Source organism: Hypanus sabinus, chromosome 6 (genome assembly GCF_030144855.1).
Source record: "Hypanus sabinus isolate sHypSab1 chromosome 6, sHypSab1.hap1, whole genome shotgun sequence".
In the NCBI taxonomy this organism is placed as follows: domain Eukaryota; kingdom Metazoa; phylum Chordata; class Chondrichthyes; order Myliobatiformes; family Dasyatidae; genus Hypanus; species Hypanus sabinus.
In genome coordinates, this window is record NC_082711.1 from 78,692,165 (window position 1) to 78,712,074 (window position 19,910).

The 19,910-nt window shown below is 40.9% G+C and overlaps 1 protein-coding gene across 1 annotated transcript in view; it reads right to left on the minus strand.

The window, feature by feature from the left end:
* The window catches only part of vwc2 (von Willebrand factor C domain containing 2), a 158,187-nt gene extending 141,757 nt beyond the window's left edge, over positions 1-16,430 (minus strand). Inside the window, exons 1-2 of the mRNA XM_059971461.1 lie at positions 16,338-16,430; positions 14,716-15,039 (exon numbers count right to left, since the gene is read on the minus strand). Coding sequence (XP_059827444.1) covers positions 14,716-15,039; positions 16,338-16,430 — 417 coding nt within the window. The remainder of the gene's footprint in view (positions 1-14,715; positions 15,040-16,337) is intronic.
* Positions 16,431-19,910: the final 3,480 nt, after the last annotated feature.

Below are 19,910 nucleotides of genomic sequence, written 5' to 3' on the forward strand. Positions count from 1 at the left end.
AAAGCTGCTGCACTGGGACAGTTCCACTCTCTCAGCCTCAAAAACCTTGGTTCAATGGTACGAAAAATTGTCAGGGTTGGAGACTTTCTTGGCCATGACGCTTTCTGTGCCTTGCCCTTTGCTCTCCATAAAGCGTTGCAGCACTGCCTCTTGGCCGCTGGATCTTATAGTGGACCTCATAGAAGCACAGAAAACCTATAGCACAGTAAAGGCTCTTTGGCCCACAAAGTTGTGCCGAACATGTCCCTACCTTAGAAATTACTAGGCTTACCTATAGCCCTCTATTTTACTAAGCTCTATGTACCTATCTAAAAGTCTCTTAAAATACCCTTAAAAGACCTCATTCGTCCAGTCCGCTGGAACTGGCTTCAGGTGCTGGGGCAGGCATATCCCAGTCTCACCAGGGTTGGAGCTCCTAGCTACCCTCACCTGGTTTTAGCCCACCTGTCAAAGCAGTGTTCCAGGGTGTGGCCTCTGTCACATGCAAACAGTTGAATTGAGCCGCAGGTGGGGAGGGGTCAGAGGTGGATGAGCTGTCCCTGGGCAGAGCACGAAAAGCCCACAACCAGAAGTCCTACCCCTGCCTGGACACCCCATCTGTATTTTATTGCTATCTGGAGAAGACAAATCTCAGAGCTGTATTCTGCACATATACTTTGCTAATAAAAATGAATCTTTGAAGATAGGGGAATCTAAAACTAAAAGAGATAGGTTTACAGTGAGAGGGGAACTTATTACAAGGCATCTAAGAGGCAAGCTTTTCACACAGTAGGTAGTGAGCATTTGGAAGGAGCCGCCAGAGGAGGGAGTAGAAGCAAATACAATAACAACTCTTAAAAGATACTTGAATGGGTACATGGATAGGAAAGGTTTATTGAGATATTGGCTCATTTCAGGGAGGTAGTGCCATCAATTTGTGGGAGACTCCCGGGAGAAGTGGGATGTCTGCAATAGAGTGGCTCCTTAGCAGCTAGCCAGCTAGTTTAAATAATGTTTGCTATGCTAATGAATGAATGAAACCTATTAAACTCACCTCTCCCCCTCTCACTCCCGCTCTCCCAAAACTCCATTTCCGGGATATTGTATATCATTGCAGGTGTCAGAGAGCCGCTATCAATTTGCGGGAGACTCCCAGAACTTCCGGGAGAGGTGGGATGTATCGGTCAAAAGCAGGCCAATAGGATTAGCGTAGAAGGACAACTTGGTCAGCATGGAAAGCTGGACTGAAGGGACTGTTTCTGAGCTGTATAACTTTATGAATCTTGCCACATCATATGCTTAATTAATTACACTGTCTTAATCACTGAGCTAACTCTGCCCGTCTCATTTTTCCTCTGCTCCCAAACCCCACTCTTTTCTGTGTTTATCTTTGGGGGAAGGGGGAGGGAGAAACTTTGTGCCATTTCATTTAAACCAGCTCATTCAAAATTTTACTTTTGGCTCATTAATCACCATAACGTACAGTATTTGCACCAGAGTGAGACCAGAAGGGCTCCTATACTTGAGCTTATTTGGCCAAATTTCAGACATCCCTCCAGCCCCAAATCTTAATACCCGACTTGCTGAGTGTATTCAGCAATTTGGATAACGAGGTAGATTTAATAGGAGTCAGGTTCATATAATGTGAATGTTTAAATGCAAAAAATGAATGTAAAATTTTGGACAGGTAAGGCTACTTCAGTAGAATGAGATCGTCAGTCTAGATTTTTTAAAGTTCATGTTATGCAAGCTCAGTTTTTATTGCCCATCCCTAACCATCACTCTGGTGAAGATGTTTCCACATTGTTGGTAGGTAGGAAGTTCCAGGAATTTGGAGCAGTGTAAGGAACTACTAGTGATACATATTTCCAAGTCACCGTCCTGTTTGACTTGGATGGGAAACTGATTCCCAACTAAAGTCACACATTAGTATCACACGAAGTATAAGGAATAAAGTAGATGAGCTTGAGGCTCAGTTGGAAATTGGCAAGTACGATGCTGTGGGAATAACGAGACATGGCTTCAAGCGGACAGGGCCTGGGAAATGAATATTCAAGGATATACATCTTATCGAAAGGACAGACAGACTGGCAGAGGGGGTGGGGTGGCTCTGTCAGTGAGGAATGATATTCAGTCCCTTGCGAGGGGGTGCATAGAATCAGGGGATGTAGAGTCAGTATGGATAGAACTGAGAAATTCTAAGGGTAGAAAGACCTTAATGGGAGTTATCTACAGGCCCCCAAACAGCAGTCTGGATGTAGGGTGTAAGTTGAATGAAGAGTTAAAATTGGCATGTCGCAAAGGTAATGATACAGTTGTCATGGGGGATTTCAACATGCAGGTAGACTGGGAGAATCAGAATGGTACTGGACCCCAAGAAAGGGAGTTTGTGGAGTGCCTCCGAGATGGATTCTTAGAACAGCTTGTACTGGAGCCTACCAGGGAGAAGACAATTCTAGATTTAGTGTTGTGCAATGAACCGGATTTGATCACGGACCTGGAGGTAAAGGAACCATTAGGATGTAGTGACCATAATATGATATGTTTGAAACTACAATTTGAGAAGGAGAAGGGAAAATCGGATGTGTCAGCATTACAGTTGAACAAAGGGAACTATGGAGCTATGAGGGAGGAGCTGGCCAAAGTTCAATGGAACAATACCCTAGCAGGGAAGACAGTGGAACAACAATGGCAGATATTTCTGGGAATAATGCAGAAGGTGCAGGATCGATTCATTCCAAAGAGGAAGAAAGATCCTAAGGGGAGTAAAGTGCGGCCGTGGCTGACGAGGGAAGTAAAGGGCAGTATAAAAATAAAAGTATATTATAGCAAAGATGAGCAAGAAACCAGAGGACTGGGAAGCTTTTAAAGAGCAACAGAAGATAACAAAAAAGGCAATACGCCAAGAAAAAATGAGGTATGAAGGTAAACTAGCCAAGAATATAAAGGAGGATAGTAAAAGCTTCTTTAGGTATGTGAATAGCAAAAAAATAGTTAAGACTAAAGTTGGGCCCTTGAAGACAGAAACAGGTGAATTTATTATGGGGAACAAGGAAATGGCAGATGAGTTGAACAAGTACTTTGGATCTGTCTTCTCTAGGGAAGACACAAACAATCTTCCAGATGTAATAGTGGTCAAAGGAACTAGGGTAAAGGATGAACTGAAGGAAATTTATATTAAGCAAGAAATGGTGTTGGATAGACTGTTGAGTCTGAAGGCTGATAAGACCCCGGGACCTGATGGTCTGCATCCCAGGGTACTTAAAGAGGTGGCTCTAGAAACCATGGACGCATTGGTAATCATTTTCCAATGTTCTATAGATTCAGGAACAGTTCCTGCTGATTGGAGGGTGACTAATGTTGTCCCACTTTTCAAGAAAGGAGGGAGAGAGAAAACAGGGAATTATAGACCGGTTAGCCTGACGTCAGTGGTGGGAAAAATGCTGGAGCCAATTATAAAAGAGGAAATTACGACACATTTGGATAGCAGTAGAAGAATCAGTCTGAGTCAGCATGGATTTATGAAGGGAAAATCATGCTTGACTAATCTTCTGGAGTTTTTTGAGGATGTAACTATGAAAATGGACAAGGGAGAGCCAGTGGATGTAGTGTACCTGGACTTCCAGAAAGCTTTTGATAAAGTCCCACATAAGAGATTAGTGGGCAAAATTAGGGCACATGGTATTGTGGGCAGAGTACTGACATGGATTGAAAATTGGCTGGCTGACAGGAAACAAAGTGTAGCGATTAACGGGTCCCTTTCGGAATGGCAGGCTGTGACCAGTGGGGTACCACAAGGTTCGGTGCTGGGACCACAGCTGTTTACAATATACATTAATGATTTAGATGAAGGGATTAAAAGTAACATTAGCAAATTTGCTGATGACACAAAGCTGGGTGGTGGTGTGAAATGTCAGGAGGATGTTATGAGAATGCAGGGTGACTTGGACAGGTTGGGTGGGTGGGCAAATATATGGCAGATGCAGTTTAATGTGGATAAATGTGAGGTTATCCATTTGGTGGCAAGAACAGGAAGGCAGATTACTATCTAAATGGCGTCAAGTTAGGAAAAGGGGAAGATATAGGTGTTCTTGTACATCAGTCAATGAAAGCAAGCATGCAGGTACAGCAGGCAGTGCAGAAAGCTAATGGCATGCTGGCTTTTATAACAAGAGGAATTGAGTATAGGAGTGAAGAGGTCCTCCTGCAGCTGTACAGGGCCCTGGTGAGACCCCACCTGGAGTATTGTGTGCAGTTTTGGTCTCCCAAATTTGAGAAAGGACATTCTTGCTATTGACGGAGTGCAGCATAGGTTCACAAGGTTAATTCCTGGAATGGTGGGACTGTCATATGTTGAAAGATTGGACTGACTGGGCTTGCATACACTGGAATTTAGAAGGATGAGAGGGAATCTGATTGAGACATATAAGATTATTAAGGGATTGGACACGCTGGAGGCAGGAAGCATGTTTCCATTGATGGGTGAGTCCTGAACTAGAGGCCACAGTTTAATAATAAGGGGTAGGCCATTTAGAACTGAGATGTGGAAAAAATTTTTCACCCAGAGAATGGTGGATATGTGGAATGCTCTGCCCCAGATGGCAGTGGAGGCCAAGTCTCTGGATGCATTCAAGAGAGAGTTAGATAGAGCTCTTATAGATAGCGGGGTCAAGTGATATGGGGAGAGGGCAGGTACGGGGTACTGATTGTGTATGATCAGCCATGATCACAGAGAATGACGGTGCTGGCTAGAAGGGCCAAATGGCCTACTCCTGCACCTATTGTCTATTAGGAGTTGCAGAAGCAGCTTAGGGTCCTAAAGAAAGTGATCTGCTTGTCAAAATAAAACATGCTGCATAATTAAGGAACAACAGAAAAAATGAAGAAAAATAAGAGAAAATTCCAAAAGTCCTTGTGAATAGCAGTGATTCAATGAGCAATAGAATGGAAAATATAAATAAAATAAGAGAAAAGATCATAAAATTAGTCGAAAAGTCTTTGCTGTGATACCAAGTAAAAAGATGGTTATGAGTAATATGTTCTCTTTAAAATTGACAATCGTGAAATTACTAATGAAAATAAGTAAATGGTAAAAATTTAAAAAAAATATTCCACCATCATTTGCATAAAAATACAGCAACAGCATGGTCAATATCCCAAATAAAGAAGGGTGGGATCTCATCAAAATTAACGTAAGTTTATTTAATGTAATTGAAGCCTTACAATTCCCTTGGACTAAGATCATCTGCATTCCAGAATGTTGTAGAAATAAATATAAACACTAGAATACCCAAATCTGATTTTATAGAATTCCCCTATTCAGGAGCTACTATTTTAAATCAGAAACTTGCAAGTCACTCTATTAATCAAAACATTTGAGAAGGAGAAAAAATATTAGCATATTATAGAACAGCTAGCCTAACAGATATTTTCAGGAAATTAGTAGAATTTTGATGTCCTGCATTTTAACATTACAAAGAGATATTAATAAATTGAACAAAAATATGGCAAGTTGTTATCTAATACAGACAAGAGTAAATTCAACCACTTTGGGTCTTGAGATGATCAGACAGTGTACTTCAATTCATAACAAGCCAGAAGACATGAAGGTGCACAGAGAAAATGGTCATAAAGTGATCAATAAAATGCCATGGTCAAATACAAACAATATCTAGGACTATTATTTACCAATGTAAGTCACTGATAAGGCTGCTGCTGCTTTTTTTTCATGACTACCCCTCATATAAGCACAGATTTGAAGAGGTATTGTATCAAAAGGGCTCACTACCACACTAGCAAGATTGCAACCACAGAGGAAGACATTCACAAAGTTCAAAGCACAAAATAAATTTATTACCAGAATACATATATGTCACCATATATTAACCTGAGATTCATTTTATTGTGAGCATTCACAGTAACTACAAAGAAACATGATAGAATCAATGAAAAACTGCTTACAACCAACCAATGTGCAAAAGACAACAAATTGTGTAAATATATAAAAAAACAAAATAACAACAACAAAAAACAAATAAATAAATAATACTGAGAAAATGAGTTGCGTCTCCTTGAAGTGAGTTCATAAGTTGTGGAATCAGATCAGTGTTTCGGTGAATGCAGTTATCCGCTCTGTTTCAGGAGCCTAATGGTAATAACTATTACTTTACTGGCTCTCACTCAGCCTGTGTTCACCTGGACAACAGCAATACCCATTGCTACTGTTTATTGAAAGAAGTGCATTAAACTTGACTAGTGATGTTATTAGGACCAGGTCTAGCACAGGAGCAAAGAGCCATATAACATGGAAACAGGTTCGCAACCCAACTATTCAGTGTCCATCTAATCTCATCTCACTTTCCTGCATTTAGCCAATATTCCTCAGTGACAGCTATCCAAAGTGAGTTTCACACAAAGTGTTGAATATGGGTATGATTTCATCTGGGTATGACCATGAGCAGGATTCAATCCAAATGAAACTCTTTTCATATGTGATTTTTGGCTAAGAGACTGGTGCTAATGAATTGCATCCTCACCATTTGTGCCTGAGCAGTTTTCCATCAAAGTTTGGAGTTCTTAGTCATAGTCCAAGCTTATTGTAAAAAGAAAGCATTAGCACCAGATACATATTGTTGTCCGCACCAGAGAAAAACTTGCCTAATGGTCCATTACCCAAAAAATGAACTCAGCACTGTTGGTGAGTAAATTGGTGACAACTGTGAAATTGTCTTTGTGTATTCAAGAATCATTGCCTAATTGTGTAACATTTTCCAGAGGCAAATAATGGTTGTTGAAGTACTGAACCTCTAGCTTGTGGGATCCGTGGTCACTGCCTGATACTTATTTATTCCGTGGTTAATATAGTGGTGAGAATACAAACAGATACTAACTAGAGAATTGGCTTTCCACCTCTTTGCCCACAAAGTTGTCTTAACATCAAATATTTAATTAGCATGATTCGAGATCAGGATTTCACAGTTGTCTCCTGATTAATTATGACTGTGAGTTTAAGTACAGCTCCAGTGCTATATATAAGTTTGCTGATAATACCACTGTTGTCGGCTGAATCAAAGGTGGTGACGAATCAGCGTATAGAAGGGAGACTGAAAATCTGGCTGCGTGGTGTCACAACAACCACCTCTCACTCAACGTCAAAGAATCCAAAGACCTGATTATGGACTATAAGAGGAAACCAGAGGTCTGTGAGCCAGTTCTCATTAGGAATTCAGAATCAGAATCAGAATAAGGTTTAATATCACTGGCATATATGATGAAATAATGATTTGTGGCAGCAGTACATTGCAATACATAATTTAAAAAACTATAATTTACAATAAGAAATATACAGTGGATTCTGGTTAATTGAGCCATCTTTTAATTGGAGCAGCCACTTATTTTGGACAACTCTTAAAGAACAAAAACTAATGGATTAAAAAGATGAGATTCTATTTATTTATTTGGGACACTGTGCCTCTTCGTTGGGGAGAAAACTTGCTGAACAGTTTCTAACTAGCATCAGCCACGTGTAATTGTGTGGACATTATTAATATAGAATCACTTACACGTACTTTCAAAAAGCAGTGAACTTTGTCACTGATAGTAAGCAAGAAGATGCCGAAAGACAATTCAGAACTGATTTGCTCACTGTGGTTTCAAGCATTCAGACGTAGAGATGCCAGAAATAGCCAGGAGTTAGCTACTTCAAGTTAGGACCTAGGAAGAATTTGAAGGTATCAACAACCATCCTGAAACTAAAGACTTGGAGGATGCAATCATTGAAGGCACTGTATGAAAGCAGTCCATTATCTGCTCTAGGTGTTAGCATTGATTTTGGTCAATCAAAAGGACATGGCGGTGCACACTGGATTAATTAATCCATCGATAACTATTTGAAACCAATATACTGTAACTCCTCCAGAATTGTCATATGACTCTTGGTGGTTTCCCTTCCCTTCTTGCAGGATCACTCAGTTTTTGAGGATGGCCTGCTCTAGGCAGATATACATCTGTGCTATGTTCTTTCCATTTCTTGATGATTGACTTGCATTTTCTTGTATCCATCTCCAGCCCTGTGCTTTTCAATGACCTTTTCACAGAACTTCCAGGAGTGTTCTTTTATCATCATGGTGTAGTTCTTGTCAGGATACTGACTCACCAGTAATTGGACCTTCCAGATTCAGGTGTATTTTTACTACAATCAATTGAAACACACTGACTGCAAACAGGTGATCACCATTTAACGAATTATGTGACTTCTAAAACCAACTGGCTGCACCAGTGATGATTTGGTGCGTCATAATAAACGAGGTGAATACTCACACAGTCAAATATTTTGTGTTTTCTATTTGTTATTAATTTATATTTGTAGAGATCTGTTTTGATTCCGGTTAATTGAGACACATTGGATCTGTCTATTTCAGCTCAATTATGCGGCTGCCCCAATTATTGGAAGTTTCACAGAAATAGTTAAAAAGGTATTAAAAAACAAACTACCACTTAACTGAATAACAAATTATGTATTTAAATAAAATACAGAGCAAATTAAAGCACTACCAATACTATCACACTATTACAAAACAGTGTTTATTGATTGCAGCTCAGTGTTCAACACCATCATACCGTTGCAGCACTAAACAACAAGCTCCAAAACTTGGGCCTCTACTTCCGCCTGCAACCGGATCCTTGACTTCCTCATTGGGAGACCCTGTCTGTATATTTTGGAAATGACATCTCCTCCTCACTGACAATCAACCCTGGCACACCTCACGGATGGGTGCTTAGCCCACTGCTCTACTCTCTCAACATCCACAGCTGTGTAGAGAGGCACAGCTCAAATGCCATCTATAAATTTGCCAATGACACAATTATTGATTGTAGCATTTCAGATGGTGACAAGAAGGCACATAGGAGTGATATAAATCAGCTGGGTGAGTGGTTTTGCGACAGAACCCTGCACTCCACATCAGTAAGACCAAGGAAATGATTGTGGACCAAAGGAAGGGAAAATCGAGGGAACACACACCAGTCCTCAGCCAGGGCTCAGCAATGGAAAAGGTGAGCAGTTCCAAGTTCCTGAATGTCAACATCTCTGAAGATCTATTACATTAATGTAATTACAAAGAAGGCACGATGGTAGCTAATTTTTAATGGGAGTTTCAGGAGATTTGGTATATCACCAAAGACTCTCGCGGATTTCTACAGGCATACTATGAAGAGCATTCTGACTGGTTGCATCAGCAGCTGGTAGGAAGGGGCCACAGCACAGGATCAGAAAAAGTTTCAGAAAATATCAGGCAGCTCCATCATAGTACTAGGCTCCCCAATATTAAGAACATCTTCAAAAGGCAATGCCTCAAAAAGGTGGTATCCATCATTAAGCATCTCCCAGGATGTGCACTCTTCTCAATGCCATCAAGGAGGAGATACAGCAGCCTGAAGACACACACTCAGCATTTTAGGATTAGCCTCTTCTCCTCACTCATCACATTTCTGAATGAACAATGAATCTATGTACCACTACCTCACTATCTTTTTTTTTGCACTACTTATTACAGTTTAATTTATATACACAGTACCTATAAGAAGTATTCACCCCCCCACCAAAGTTTTCATATTTTATTGCTTTACACCATTGAATCACAGTGGATTTAATTTGGCTTATTTGACACTGACCAACAGAAAAGACTTTTTCATCTCAAAGTGAAAACAAATTGCTACGAATTGGTCTAAATGTATTACAATTACTAAACACAAAATAATTGAGTGCACAATTATTCACCACCTTCAGGTCAGTATTTAGTAGACACACCTTTGGCAGCAATTACAGCCTTGAGTCTGTGTGGTTAGGTCTCTATCAGCTTTGCACATCTGGACACTGCAATGTTTCCCCATTCTTTTCAAGACTGCTCAAGCTCTCAGATTGCATGGGGATCATGAGTGAACAGCCCATTTCAAGTCCAGCCACAAATTCTCAATTGGATTGAGGTCTGGACTCCAACTTGGCCACTCCAGGATATCAACTTTGCTCTGTTTAACCCATTCCCGTGTAGCATGGCTTTATGCTTGGGGGTTATTGACTTTCTGGAAAACAAATCTTCTCCCAAATCAGTTCTCTTGCAGACTGCATCAGGCCTTCCTCCAGGAGTTCCCTGCATTTTGCTGCATTAATTTTACCCTCTACCTTCACAAACCTTCTGGAGCTTGCTGCAGTGAAGTATTCCCATGTCATGATGCAGCCACCACCATGCTTCACGGTAGAGATAGTGTGTTTTTGATGATGTGTGGTGTTCCTTGTCTGTGTAACTTGCGACTTTTGGAGCCACTTCTGAACTTTGCTGATCACTTGCAACATTAGTAGGAGCACATCGTATTACTTTGTAGCATCTGTGTCTACTTAAAGGAAAACATTACTGCCATTGAAAGACTTGGATGGGCTGCAGACGACTTAATTTCAAAGTTGCAGAGTGTACTTAAACTAAGTGGGAAGTTTTCTCTGGCATTTTGTTGCTCAGGAACTCATTCAATGCCTGACCATGTGGGAAGGTTAGTGACCTCGGGTCTGGTAGCAAAGGCATGCCCCTTTGTGAAGAGCCCCCCTCCCCCCCCCCCAGAGTCCTATGTGGACCTCTACAATGTTTTTGCAAGTTCAAGTTTTTGTGGCTTTCATCACTTCCCTGGCTCCTGGCATCAACCTGTAGTCCAAACATGCCTGCAGGCTGTGCTGCATTCCAGGAACAGTAGCCAGTGCCAGAGGAAGATCCGGAGGAGTGGGATGAGGAGCAATAGGAGTTATGACGGGAGACCTCAACACCACAGCATCAATTACCTCTCTCAGTAGAGCCAAAAAGGAGAACATTGATTATGTGCCTCTAAAGAATTACACCTTTCTCAATGTGTTGCTGCAAAGTATCTGAAGTAGGGAACTATTCCATCAGGTACCATGCAAATTCTGCTGAACCACCATTGTACTTTTTCTCACTTAACTTTTGCCCATTTCACAATTCTTTTATGCTATGCGCAGTTTGAGTTTGGTGCATCAAAAAAGGGCAAGGTTTTAATAACAGGCAATTATGTATTATGGTGATTACTAAATTAAATAAAGATCACCCTCTTACCATCCCACTAGCTAAGTAAAGCAATGTAATCAGCTTCCTCTCAACAAACTGTTTCAGCAATCTATAAATGCATAGAGAGCTTCACTGTTCAACTTGAATTTGGATTGATCCCTGCTACAGCAACTTGTTACACCAATATATCCCACTCTCTAAATCTCAACAGTATCTTCATAGATTTACCACTGATCCCTTTTCAACAACAAATTGCACTTAAATTGAGGTAGATGGATTAGAGATGATGGCTGCAGCAACATTAAAAAGATAGATTTTAAACTGGCTTTTGAAAGAACGGCAGATAACTTGTCAAGGCTTTCATTGATGGATAAGCATTTACTAAACTCCAGCTTAAATTTGTTTCTTGCTTTGGTCACAGTGGTTAAAAGAAAATATTGACCATTTAATTCCTGTCAATTCTACATATAGATTGTTATGGATTGCACGGTTCTTGGCATGATTACTCATAGAACAGAATCCCACCAACCGTTCGAGGTTGGTTTGATTGGAACTGGCCTATGCTCCCTTCCTTTTCAATCATGATGAAGGCTCTCAGTAAGAAACTGGTTTATTTCCTCCATAGATGCTGAGTGACTTGCTGAGCTCCACCAGCATTTGTGTGTGTTGCTCAAGATTTCTAGCAGCCGCAGAAACTATTCTTACATGCCGGTGGCATGTCTGGCAGCTCTTGGGCTGTATTCCCTGGAGTTCAGGAGAATAAGAGGGGATCTCATAGAAACATTCCGAATGTTAAAAGGCCTGAACAGATTAGATAAGGCAAAGTTATTTCCCATGGTAGGGGAGTCTAGGACAAGAGGGCACGACTTTAGCATTGAAAGATGTCCATTTAGAACTGAGATGTGGAGAAATTACTTTAGTCAGAGGGTGGTAAATCTGTGGAATTTATTGCCAGGAGCGGCCGTGCAGGCCGAGTCATTGGGTACATTTAAAGTGGAGATAGATAGGTTCTTGATTAGTCAGGGCATCAAAGGGTATAGGAAGCGGGCAGGGAGTGAGGATGACTGGAAGAATTGGATCACCCATGATTGAATGACGGAGCAGATTTGATGGGCTGAATGGCCTACTTCTGCTCCTATATCTTATGGTCTTACGCTATCATTTAGGAATACTCATATTTCTCATCCAATCAAAGACCAAAATCTCAGTCAGAACAACTAACATTCACCCTCTTGATGAAGGAAGTAAACAGCCAGTGGTATAAGATTGTTTTGACAAACAATGCAATAGGAAAAATGACAGTGTATTCAAACCACATAGCCTATTTCTTGAGTCCCTCTGCAGGTAGAAATTCTATTTGAAGGTAGCATTCAAAAACTTAGTGTACCAGCCCTGAAAGGACAAAGAAAATTACCAAGCTTCATACCCCAGCTTAGCCAAGATGGTTCACTGCAGATTAGTTGGAGATATTGCGCAAAATGCACCTGAAAATTCAACCTTGTTCTTTCTTTCAAACCCTGCTGTGTTTTTAATGTGATGTTAGCTGTTTCTGTCTTAAACTGGAAATCTTACTGGCAGCATTAATTTTAACATAAAAAGGGAACTGATAACAATGTTTCTGTTAGCATTTAGATAACTATATAAAACTATAGCTATTAAAAACAAATAATGATTTCAACAAGGTTTAAGATGTCTTAATGAAACAAGTTTTGTTGAGTAGATGTTCATGCCTCACTCTAAATGAGCAAAATATTGTTGGTCATCCTAGAGATCTTTACAATCTTATATAGCTACCCTTTGCAACTACCAGCAAAATCAAGGTTTCTTCCCATGTCTAGCTTAATGCAGAAGTACTGAATTTTACTGTCAGTGAATCAGTTAAGGCTTTGCTGTTTTCAGCTTTCTCCTCTGCAATCAAGGTAAAAACAATTGAACTGATATGAATTTAAACTCTTTGAGAATCTAAATTTTAAAAAAATACATCAAAAGTCATCTAACTACATTGCCTAATACTAAGCCAGAATAAGTATTTACCAATCACTCTGGTTCATATAATGCTTCCATAAATATTACAAATTAAGAAATATTAAATTAAAAATGTTAACATAGTATTATATCCACCTTAATCAAATGCACATAATCCAATTTTTATTTATTACATGCACAACATTAAAAAAATTACAAGTCAAAATGCTGCAGACTATGGAAAATAGAAATACAAACACTCAGTAAGTCAGGCATCATCAGCAGAAAGTACAACTGAGTTAATATTTCAGATTCTTTTTTTTTAACTTCTTGTAATGTTATCAGAGGATCCTTTAATGCAAGTTACTGTCTAACAAGTCTGTTGGGTCACCATTGATCTGCTAACTGATTACAACATGCACCAGAAAATGAAGTGGTTTGATATTGGTGGGAGCTTCAAGATCTGCACATTATTGCTTCAGCAACGACTAGACTACTGAGCTGGACAGAACTATGAGACAACAGGTGATCATAGGCCCAATTAGTGCTACAAAGACGAACCTCTTTCTCAATTAATTCATAAAGCATAGAATTTGACTGCACTCACATTGACTTAAAGACTTTGTGCATTTTATACAATGGTCCAGATTTTTGATTCAGGGAAACACAATTTTTCAAGTTCAGTGTCTTGAACTGACCTGCTGAGTTTGTCCAACATCTTGTGTGTGTTGCTCAAGATTTGCAGCATCTGCAGAATCTGTTCCATCACTGACAGTTTTGACATCTGGTAAAACCAGGGGCCTAGTCTAACTAAACACCAAAACATTTCTGTGGGTTTTAGAGCCAAAAGGACATGCATATTCGCGAGTTAGGTCAGTGATCGTTTAATTGAAGACCTTCTCATTGAATGTTCTGCCCAGGTAAGTACAGTGGGTTTAGCAGGCGGGTGGAGCAGCTCACATTGCCAATTAATCTTGGCGATTTTATTTGATCCCACTTAATTTGGTGTGTTTAGTATTAATTGTTTCCATAGCATGACTTTGCATGAATTGCTGTAGAAAAACTTTGAACAATTTAGCAATGAAGAAGATACCGCAATTGACATTTCTGGTGTTTCACACAGTTCATCATATCACATGACATTCCCTAGAAACTACTTGGTGAGGTGCTGACTTAAGATAGATTGTGCTCAGCTACAATCCACTAGGCTACCAAGTCATAACGGATGCAAATACATGTTACCACAGACAGACCCTAGCTAAATTTCAGTTTATTTACTTCTTGGCATACAGTGCAGAGTAGGCCCTTCCAGCCCTATGAGCCATGCCGTCCAGCAAAGAAAGCCTCAATTTAATCCTAGCCTAATCACGGAACAATTTGACCGGCCAACCAGTAGTAGACCTTTGGGATGTGGCAGGAAACCGGAGCACCTAGAGAAAACCCATGTGGTCACAGGAAAAACGTACAAACTCCTTACGGGCAGCAGTGGGAATTGAACCCAGGTCGCTAATGCTGTGATGCATTGTGCTAACCACTATGCTACCGAGCTACCCTTGAGACAGCACCCGCTGGAAGAAACAGAGAAAACAGTTGCTGAAATACTTAATTAAATGCTAAACATATTTCAGATGAAAGAACAAGGGAAAAGAATGTATGAAGATTTAAGTTTAAAAAAGATGGCAGATGAAAACACGAGTTTTCTTACCCTGAACTCCTCCAATTGTTTATATCTCTTTTCCCGAAATTCACAGTAATTCTTTACTTCCTTGCATTCAGGGCAACAGCGGGTGGTGTCCACACGGATACAACGAGGATGTAGACTAGGACACTCTGGTTTGACACACAGTGGCCCATCATCAGTACACAAACATGGGCAAGCAGCTGGTCCAGGAGTGAACTCCTCTCCAATTTCATACACAAATCCATTTTCATCCACGCAGCCTTTGCCCCGGTAATCTGGGTATGAATATTCAGAGGTGCCAGTGACCATAGGCAATGACTCAGGTCCACCTGTAACATCTTGCTGGGACTGAGACACAGAACAGAGGCAGCAAAGGGTGACAAAAAGTAGGCAGCAGGTGATGAGTGGCGAGGAGATAATCCCAGGGGCCATGACAGGGATCTGTTAAGGACATTCCTCACAGCTGCAGCATCTTCAACTGGAACAAGAACAGCACAGTCACAGACCTGTCAACCCAGACTGAAAACAGCTTTGAAAAATAATTTTGCTCACAAAGGCATCATAAATCTCATTTTGACCATTTATTTTGATGATACTAAATCAATAAAATTAAGCTAGCCAAGTAAAAAAAAAATGCTGCTTCTGCCATAACAGAACTAAAACTGCCTCTGACTTTAAGCAACTTGAAATGGCAGGACAGGCAAGCTGCTGCTCCCGATTCCGAGAAAGATTACCAATAAAGTAACTGCGCTTCTATCACAATTTGAGCATTTGTGATATTTTTGAAGAAAACTTTTGTAGATGTTATTTCAACACAAAGTTGAACTTGGGAAAAATAAATTCTGAATGCATCTTAGCTCCTCAAGGAAAAAGGAGATTGCATCTTTTTTTTGCATTTTCTATAATAACGTGTCAACTTGCCCCTCAAAAAACACTCACGTTACACCTTAAACTTAACAAGATGGCAGCGGCAGGTCAGTGCCACACTATATTACCGATAAATGAAAAATCCAACCTGTTCACCGGCTGTGACTAATGTTTTTCAAAACCAAAGCAAGACGTGCCACGCAGCTGAAATATTTTAGGCTACCATGCACGTTCAGCATCAAGCTAAGCAGAAAATACCAGGCGATATGCCATGCCCTAATAACAACAAGGTCCTCTAAGACCGCCTAACGCAGTGCTGGGGATCTGTGTGAGCTGGTCGGATAAGGTATTCCAGCGGGAAAACACGGTGCCCGAAGGCAGGCGTGGAGAGCGCTCGACGCCCGCCAGCGGCAGCAGCTGCCGACCAACCGGACAACTTACCAATAGCAACACTGGCCATCGCATCCTGACGTTTAATTATTGTTTTTATTTGACATGGCCTGGATTGCGAAAGATAAAATCGCCACTACGAAGACAAAATGGATTTTTCATACACATATACACGCGCGCGCAGAGACAAATTACACAGCAAGCGCAAACTTTAAAACAGTCGCTCACAATAACGCATCAATAATACTGTGAAGGCTGTCCGTTGATGGCCCCTTGGGCAACAAGATGTAAAAGTCAGACTGAGTTACCCGTCTAATTGTGGTCATTGTCCGCACGGTGTGGCGGACGTGTCCCTGCAGCTGAAAGCGACCCTACTTTGCTCCCGGTACCTGGAGCTGTCGCTGCTGGAAGTGAGTCTGATGGTCACAGCTCCGAATCAGCACCGTGAAACCGCGCTGCCTGGCCCATTCCGCTCGGGACATGGCAGCGGGGCGGCTCGCATCAAGAGCAAGAACACCACTGACCTGAAATAATGGAAGTCCAAGCCGCGCAGGGAGGCACGGTCCCGGGGAGCGAGGCGAGCGCGGCGGGGATCCGGTATCTCCGCTTACTCCATGACCGGTGCGGGACCCGGAGACTCGCCACACTGCGATCCCCGTCACCGCCGCCACACTCCAGCCCTGACGGGGAAACGCAACTGGGCTGCTCCTATCGCCCAACAGCAGCTACCTCCTCCTCCCCATACACCCGGCAACTTCCCTCCCTCCAGGTTTCCGAACAACTTCAGAACAAATGATTAACCCTAGAGGATGGACGGGCGCCGATGACAGGAAATCACAGTGCGGTGTGGGCTGAATGGCCATGGGGTCACCCGCCACTGAAGTACCCGGACCTGCCCAGGAGAAAGCGCAGGCACATAAGCTCTATTAGAAACATTAAGGCCACTGTAAATTTATTACAGCTCCAGCAAAAGGGCAACGAAAATGATCGGAACACGAAGGAAGCAAAACAGGCGGAAGAGCAAGGCTGGACAGTGAGAAAGCGAGGGTTGTAAGTGGTTGTTTTACATGCCCGGTCTGTAGCCGAACTTCGGTCACTGAGGCTGCAGCATCCCGGGCACTGACTGATCGGAAGCGGCAGGAGTGCGAAGTCGTCCCAACCATGAATATATTACATATATATTTGTTTGGCTACTCAGAAATAACGGGCAATCAGTGGACGGCAGCGAAAGTTGAGCTCCTCGGAGAGCCATTTCAACACGTGGCCGGGAATCCCCACCGCGCGGGAAACCGAACCTCAGCCTGCAATCGTCGAAATCCACACGGAGTTTATTAGATCACGCCTGAAACCAAAGTACCAGCGGCCAGTGGTAACGGACTGGGTCTCGACGAATTTACAACTGTTCATCGTTGTCACGGGCATACGTGCACAGTGTAATACATGCCGTAAAAAATAGAGCTTTTTTTGCAGCAACAGTAGAGTGAGGTTTCAGTTTACAGGTTACAAGCATAGAGTCTAAGCGATGAAGTATCCTTTCACGGGACTTATAATTATTTAGAAATTCATTAAAAGAAATATAAAGTGAAACGACGGAAAACAAAATCTTCGCCATAAAAGCAAAGCAGTCTTGTTTTGGTTCTTGCTCAAAGCCTGCAATTAAGAATTTGATGGTAATGTTCAGGAGCTGGGCTCGGTGGGCGTTCACAAAGGACTTGACGTTTATTTTAAGGCAGTTGTGAACTTCCCTGTTCCCTTCACCCCAATCTAGAAGCTCAGTGGCAGCTCCAGATATCACAGTGGTATTAGTGCAAATTGAAACGTTTTCCCTCAGAACCAGTGAGAAGGTACTGTAGAAGGGTAATGTATTTTTTACTGTCCCAGTCAAATAATTATTGAAGATGGTTCAAATATTTGTTCTCAAAGTAATGACAATAATTCTCAAGAAAAAAATTCTGATGAAGACTCATATGAAAAGACTGTTCTTTACTCATCCAGTGATACAGTTTAAATAAAGGCATGGGCAACTTTCTAAATGGGGTGCAAATTTAGAAATCAGAGGTGCAAAGGGACTTGGAGGTCATTGTGCAGGCTTCCCTGAAGATTAACTTGCAGGGTGAGTCTGGTCAAAATGCAATGTCAGCATTCATTTTGAGAGGACTAGAATAGAAGAACAAAAATGCAATGCTGAGGCTTCAGACTCCACTTGGAATATGAAGAGCAGTTTTAGACTTGCCACTGGCATCCAAAAGGGTCCAGAGGAGGTTCACGAGAGTGATCCCGAGGATGAAAGTGTTAACATATAATGAATGTTTGATGACTCTGTAATTGTTCTTGCTGGAGTTCAGAAGAATGAGGAGGGAAATCTCATTTAAACCTATTGAATATTGGAAGTCCAAGAGTGGATGAGGAGCACATGTTTCCTATAATAGGGGCATCTTGGTCCAGAGGGCACAGACTCAGAATAGAAGGATGTCCCTTTAGGACAGAACAGAGGTGGAATTTATTTAGCCAGAGAGTGATGAATCTGGAATTTTTTGCAATAAACAGCTGTAGATGCAAAGTCATTCGGTATGTTTAAAGCAAGGTTGATAGGTTCTTGATAAGCAAGGGTGTCAAAGATTATGGAGAGAAGGTTATGGGACTGAGGGGGATAATAAATCAGCCATGGTAGAATGGTTGAGCAGTCTTGTTGGGCCAAATTACCTAATTCTGCTCCTATGTCTTATCATCTTATTATTTTGTCCTGTATTTTCTGCCTTTTCTGTTTTTGATTGACAAGTATCTTCATTAAAAGTAGAATTTCACAACGCATGCCGGTGATAATAAATCTGATTCTGAAGCAGGGACAGAAGTGACAACTGCTTGCTTCTGACTACTGACAGGGTCAATAAAATATAACTGGAGCACGAGATGACCATTGAGTCCTTTGCATTGGCTTCACAATTTAATTCATGGTGGATCCTCTACAACAGATTCATTCCCTGCTTTGTCTCTTTACCACTTCATTCTAAAGTAGTGGAAATTGCCCGTCTACAATAAGTATTTGCTGCTGTGTGTATGTTGCTTTGAAAGAAGTTTTGCAAATGTCATGGTATTCCACATCTTAACATCTTTCTCATGAACACTCAATTTTAGTTTTTGCATTTTCATAAAGATGTTTGCAAAAATAGCTAACTTGTATCCATAAAACTGCAGAGCACATCTGTGCATTAACTAAATAACTCCCCATGCAAGAGGACTCATCAGTTTATTTAAACCACCAAGCATTAGACACTACTGCTGAAGAATCTGAAGGATACCATAATGAAATTGTCAGAGAAGATCATCTAATATCGAACAGAAATATCTCTTTTTCAAATAAAGTATTAAATATGACAATTTAATATATCAAATTATAAATTCAAATCTGCTGCAAATTTTTGTTTGTTTGGGGGCACTAACAACCCTACCAAATTTAATGATATATATATGTAAACAAAATTATTATTATTTGGGAAAGGAATATTTAATAGCAAACATGTCAGTGGTATGAGAGTGTTAAACGAATAGATTTAGGAGCCTCTTTGTGTCATTCATTTTATGGTAAATTATTCTTATTTCACTCCAAACCCATGAGAGAAAATTATTGTCACCTCCAGTCCTGAAATTTTTCTACTAGAAATCATTGCTTGGTGCATTGAGAGAATAATTCAGAAGAAAACATGATTATGAGAAAGATATCAAAGCTTTGGGACCAATAATAATAATATAGTAATAATGGAATGCCTACAAAAACCTGAAAATCAACCACCCAAGCATTTTCACTCTCACTCTGCTTCAAAGGAATCAAATTCCATCTCATAAATTATTGCCTTATAAAAACAAACATAAATAGGTAACACTGTGCTTCTCTTTGTGAGGATCACCTGCTGATACTTCTTAAATCATTCACCCTGTACTTTTTCAATGAATGGACAATGAAA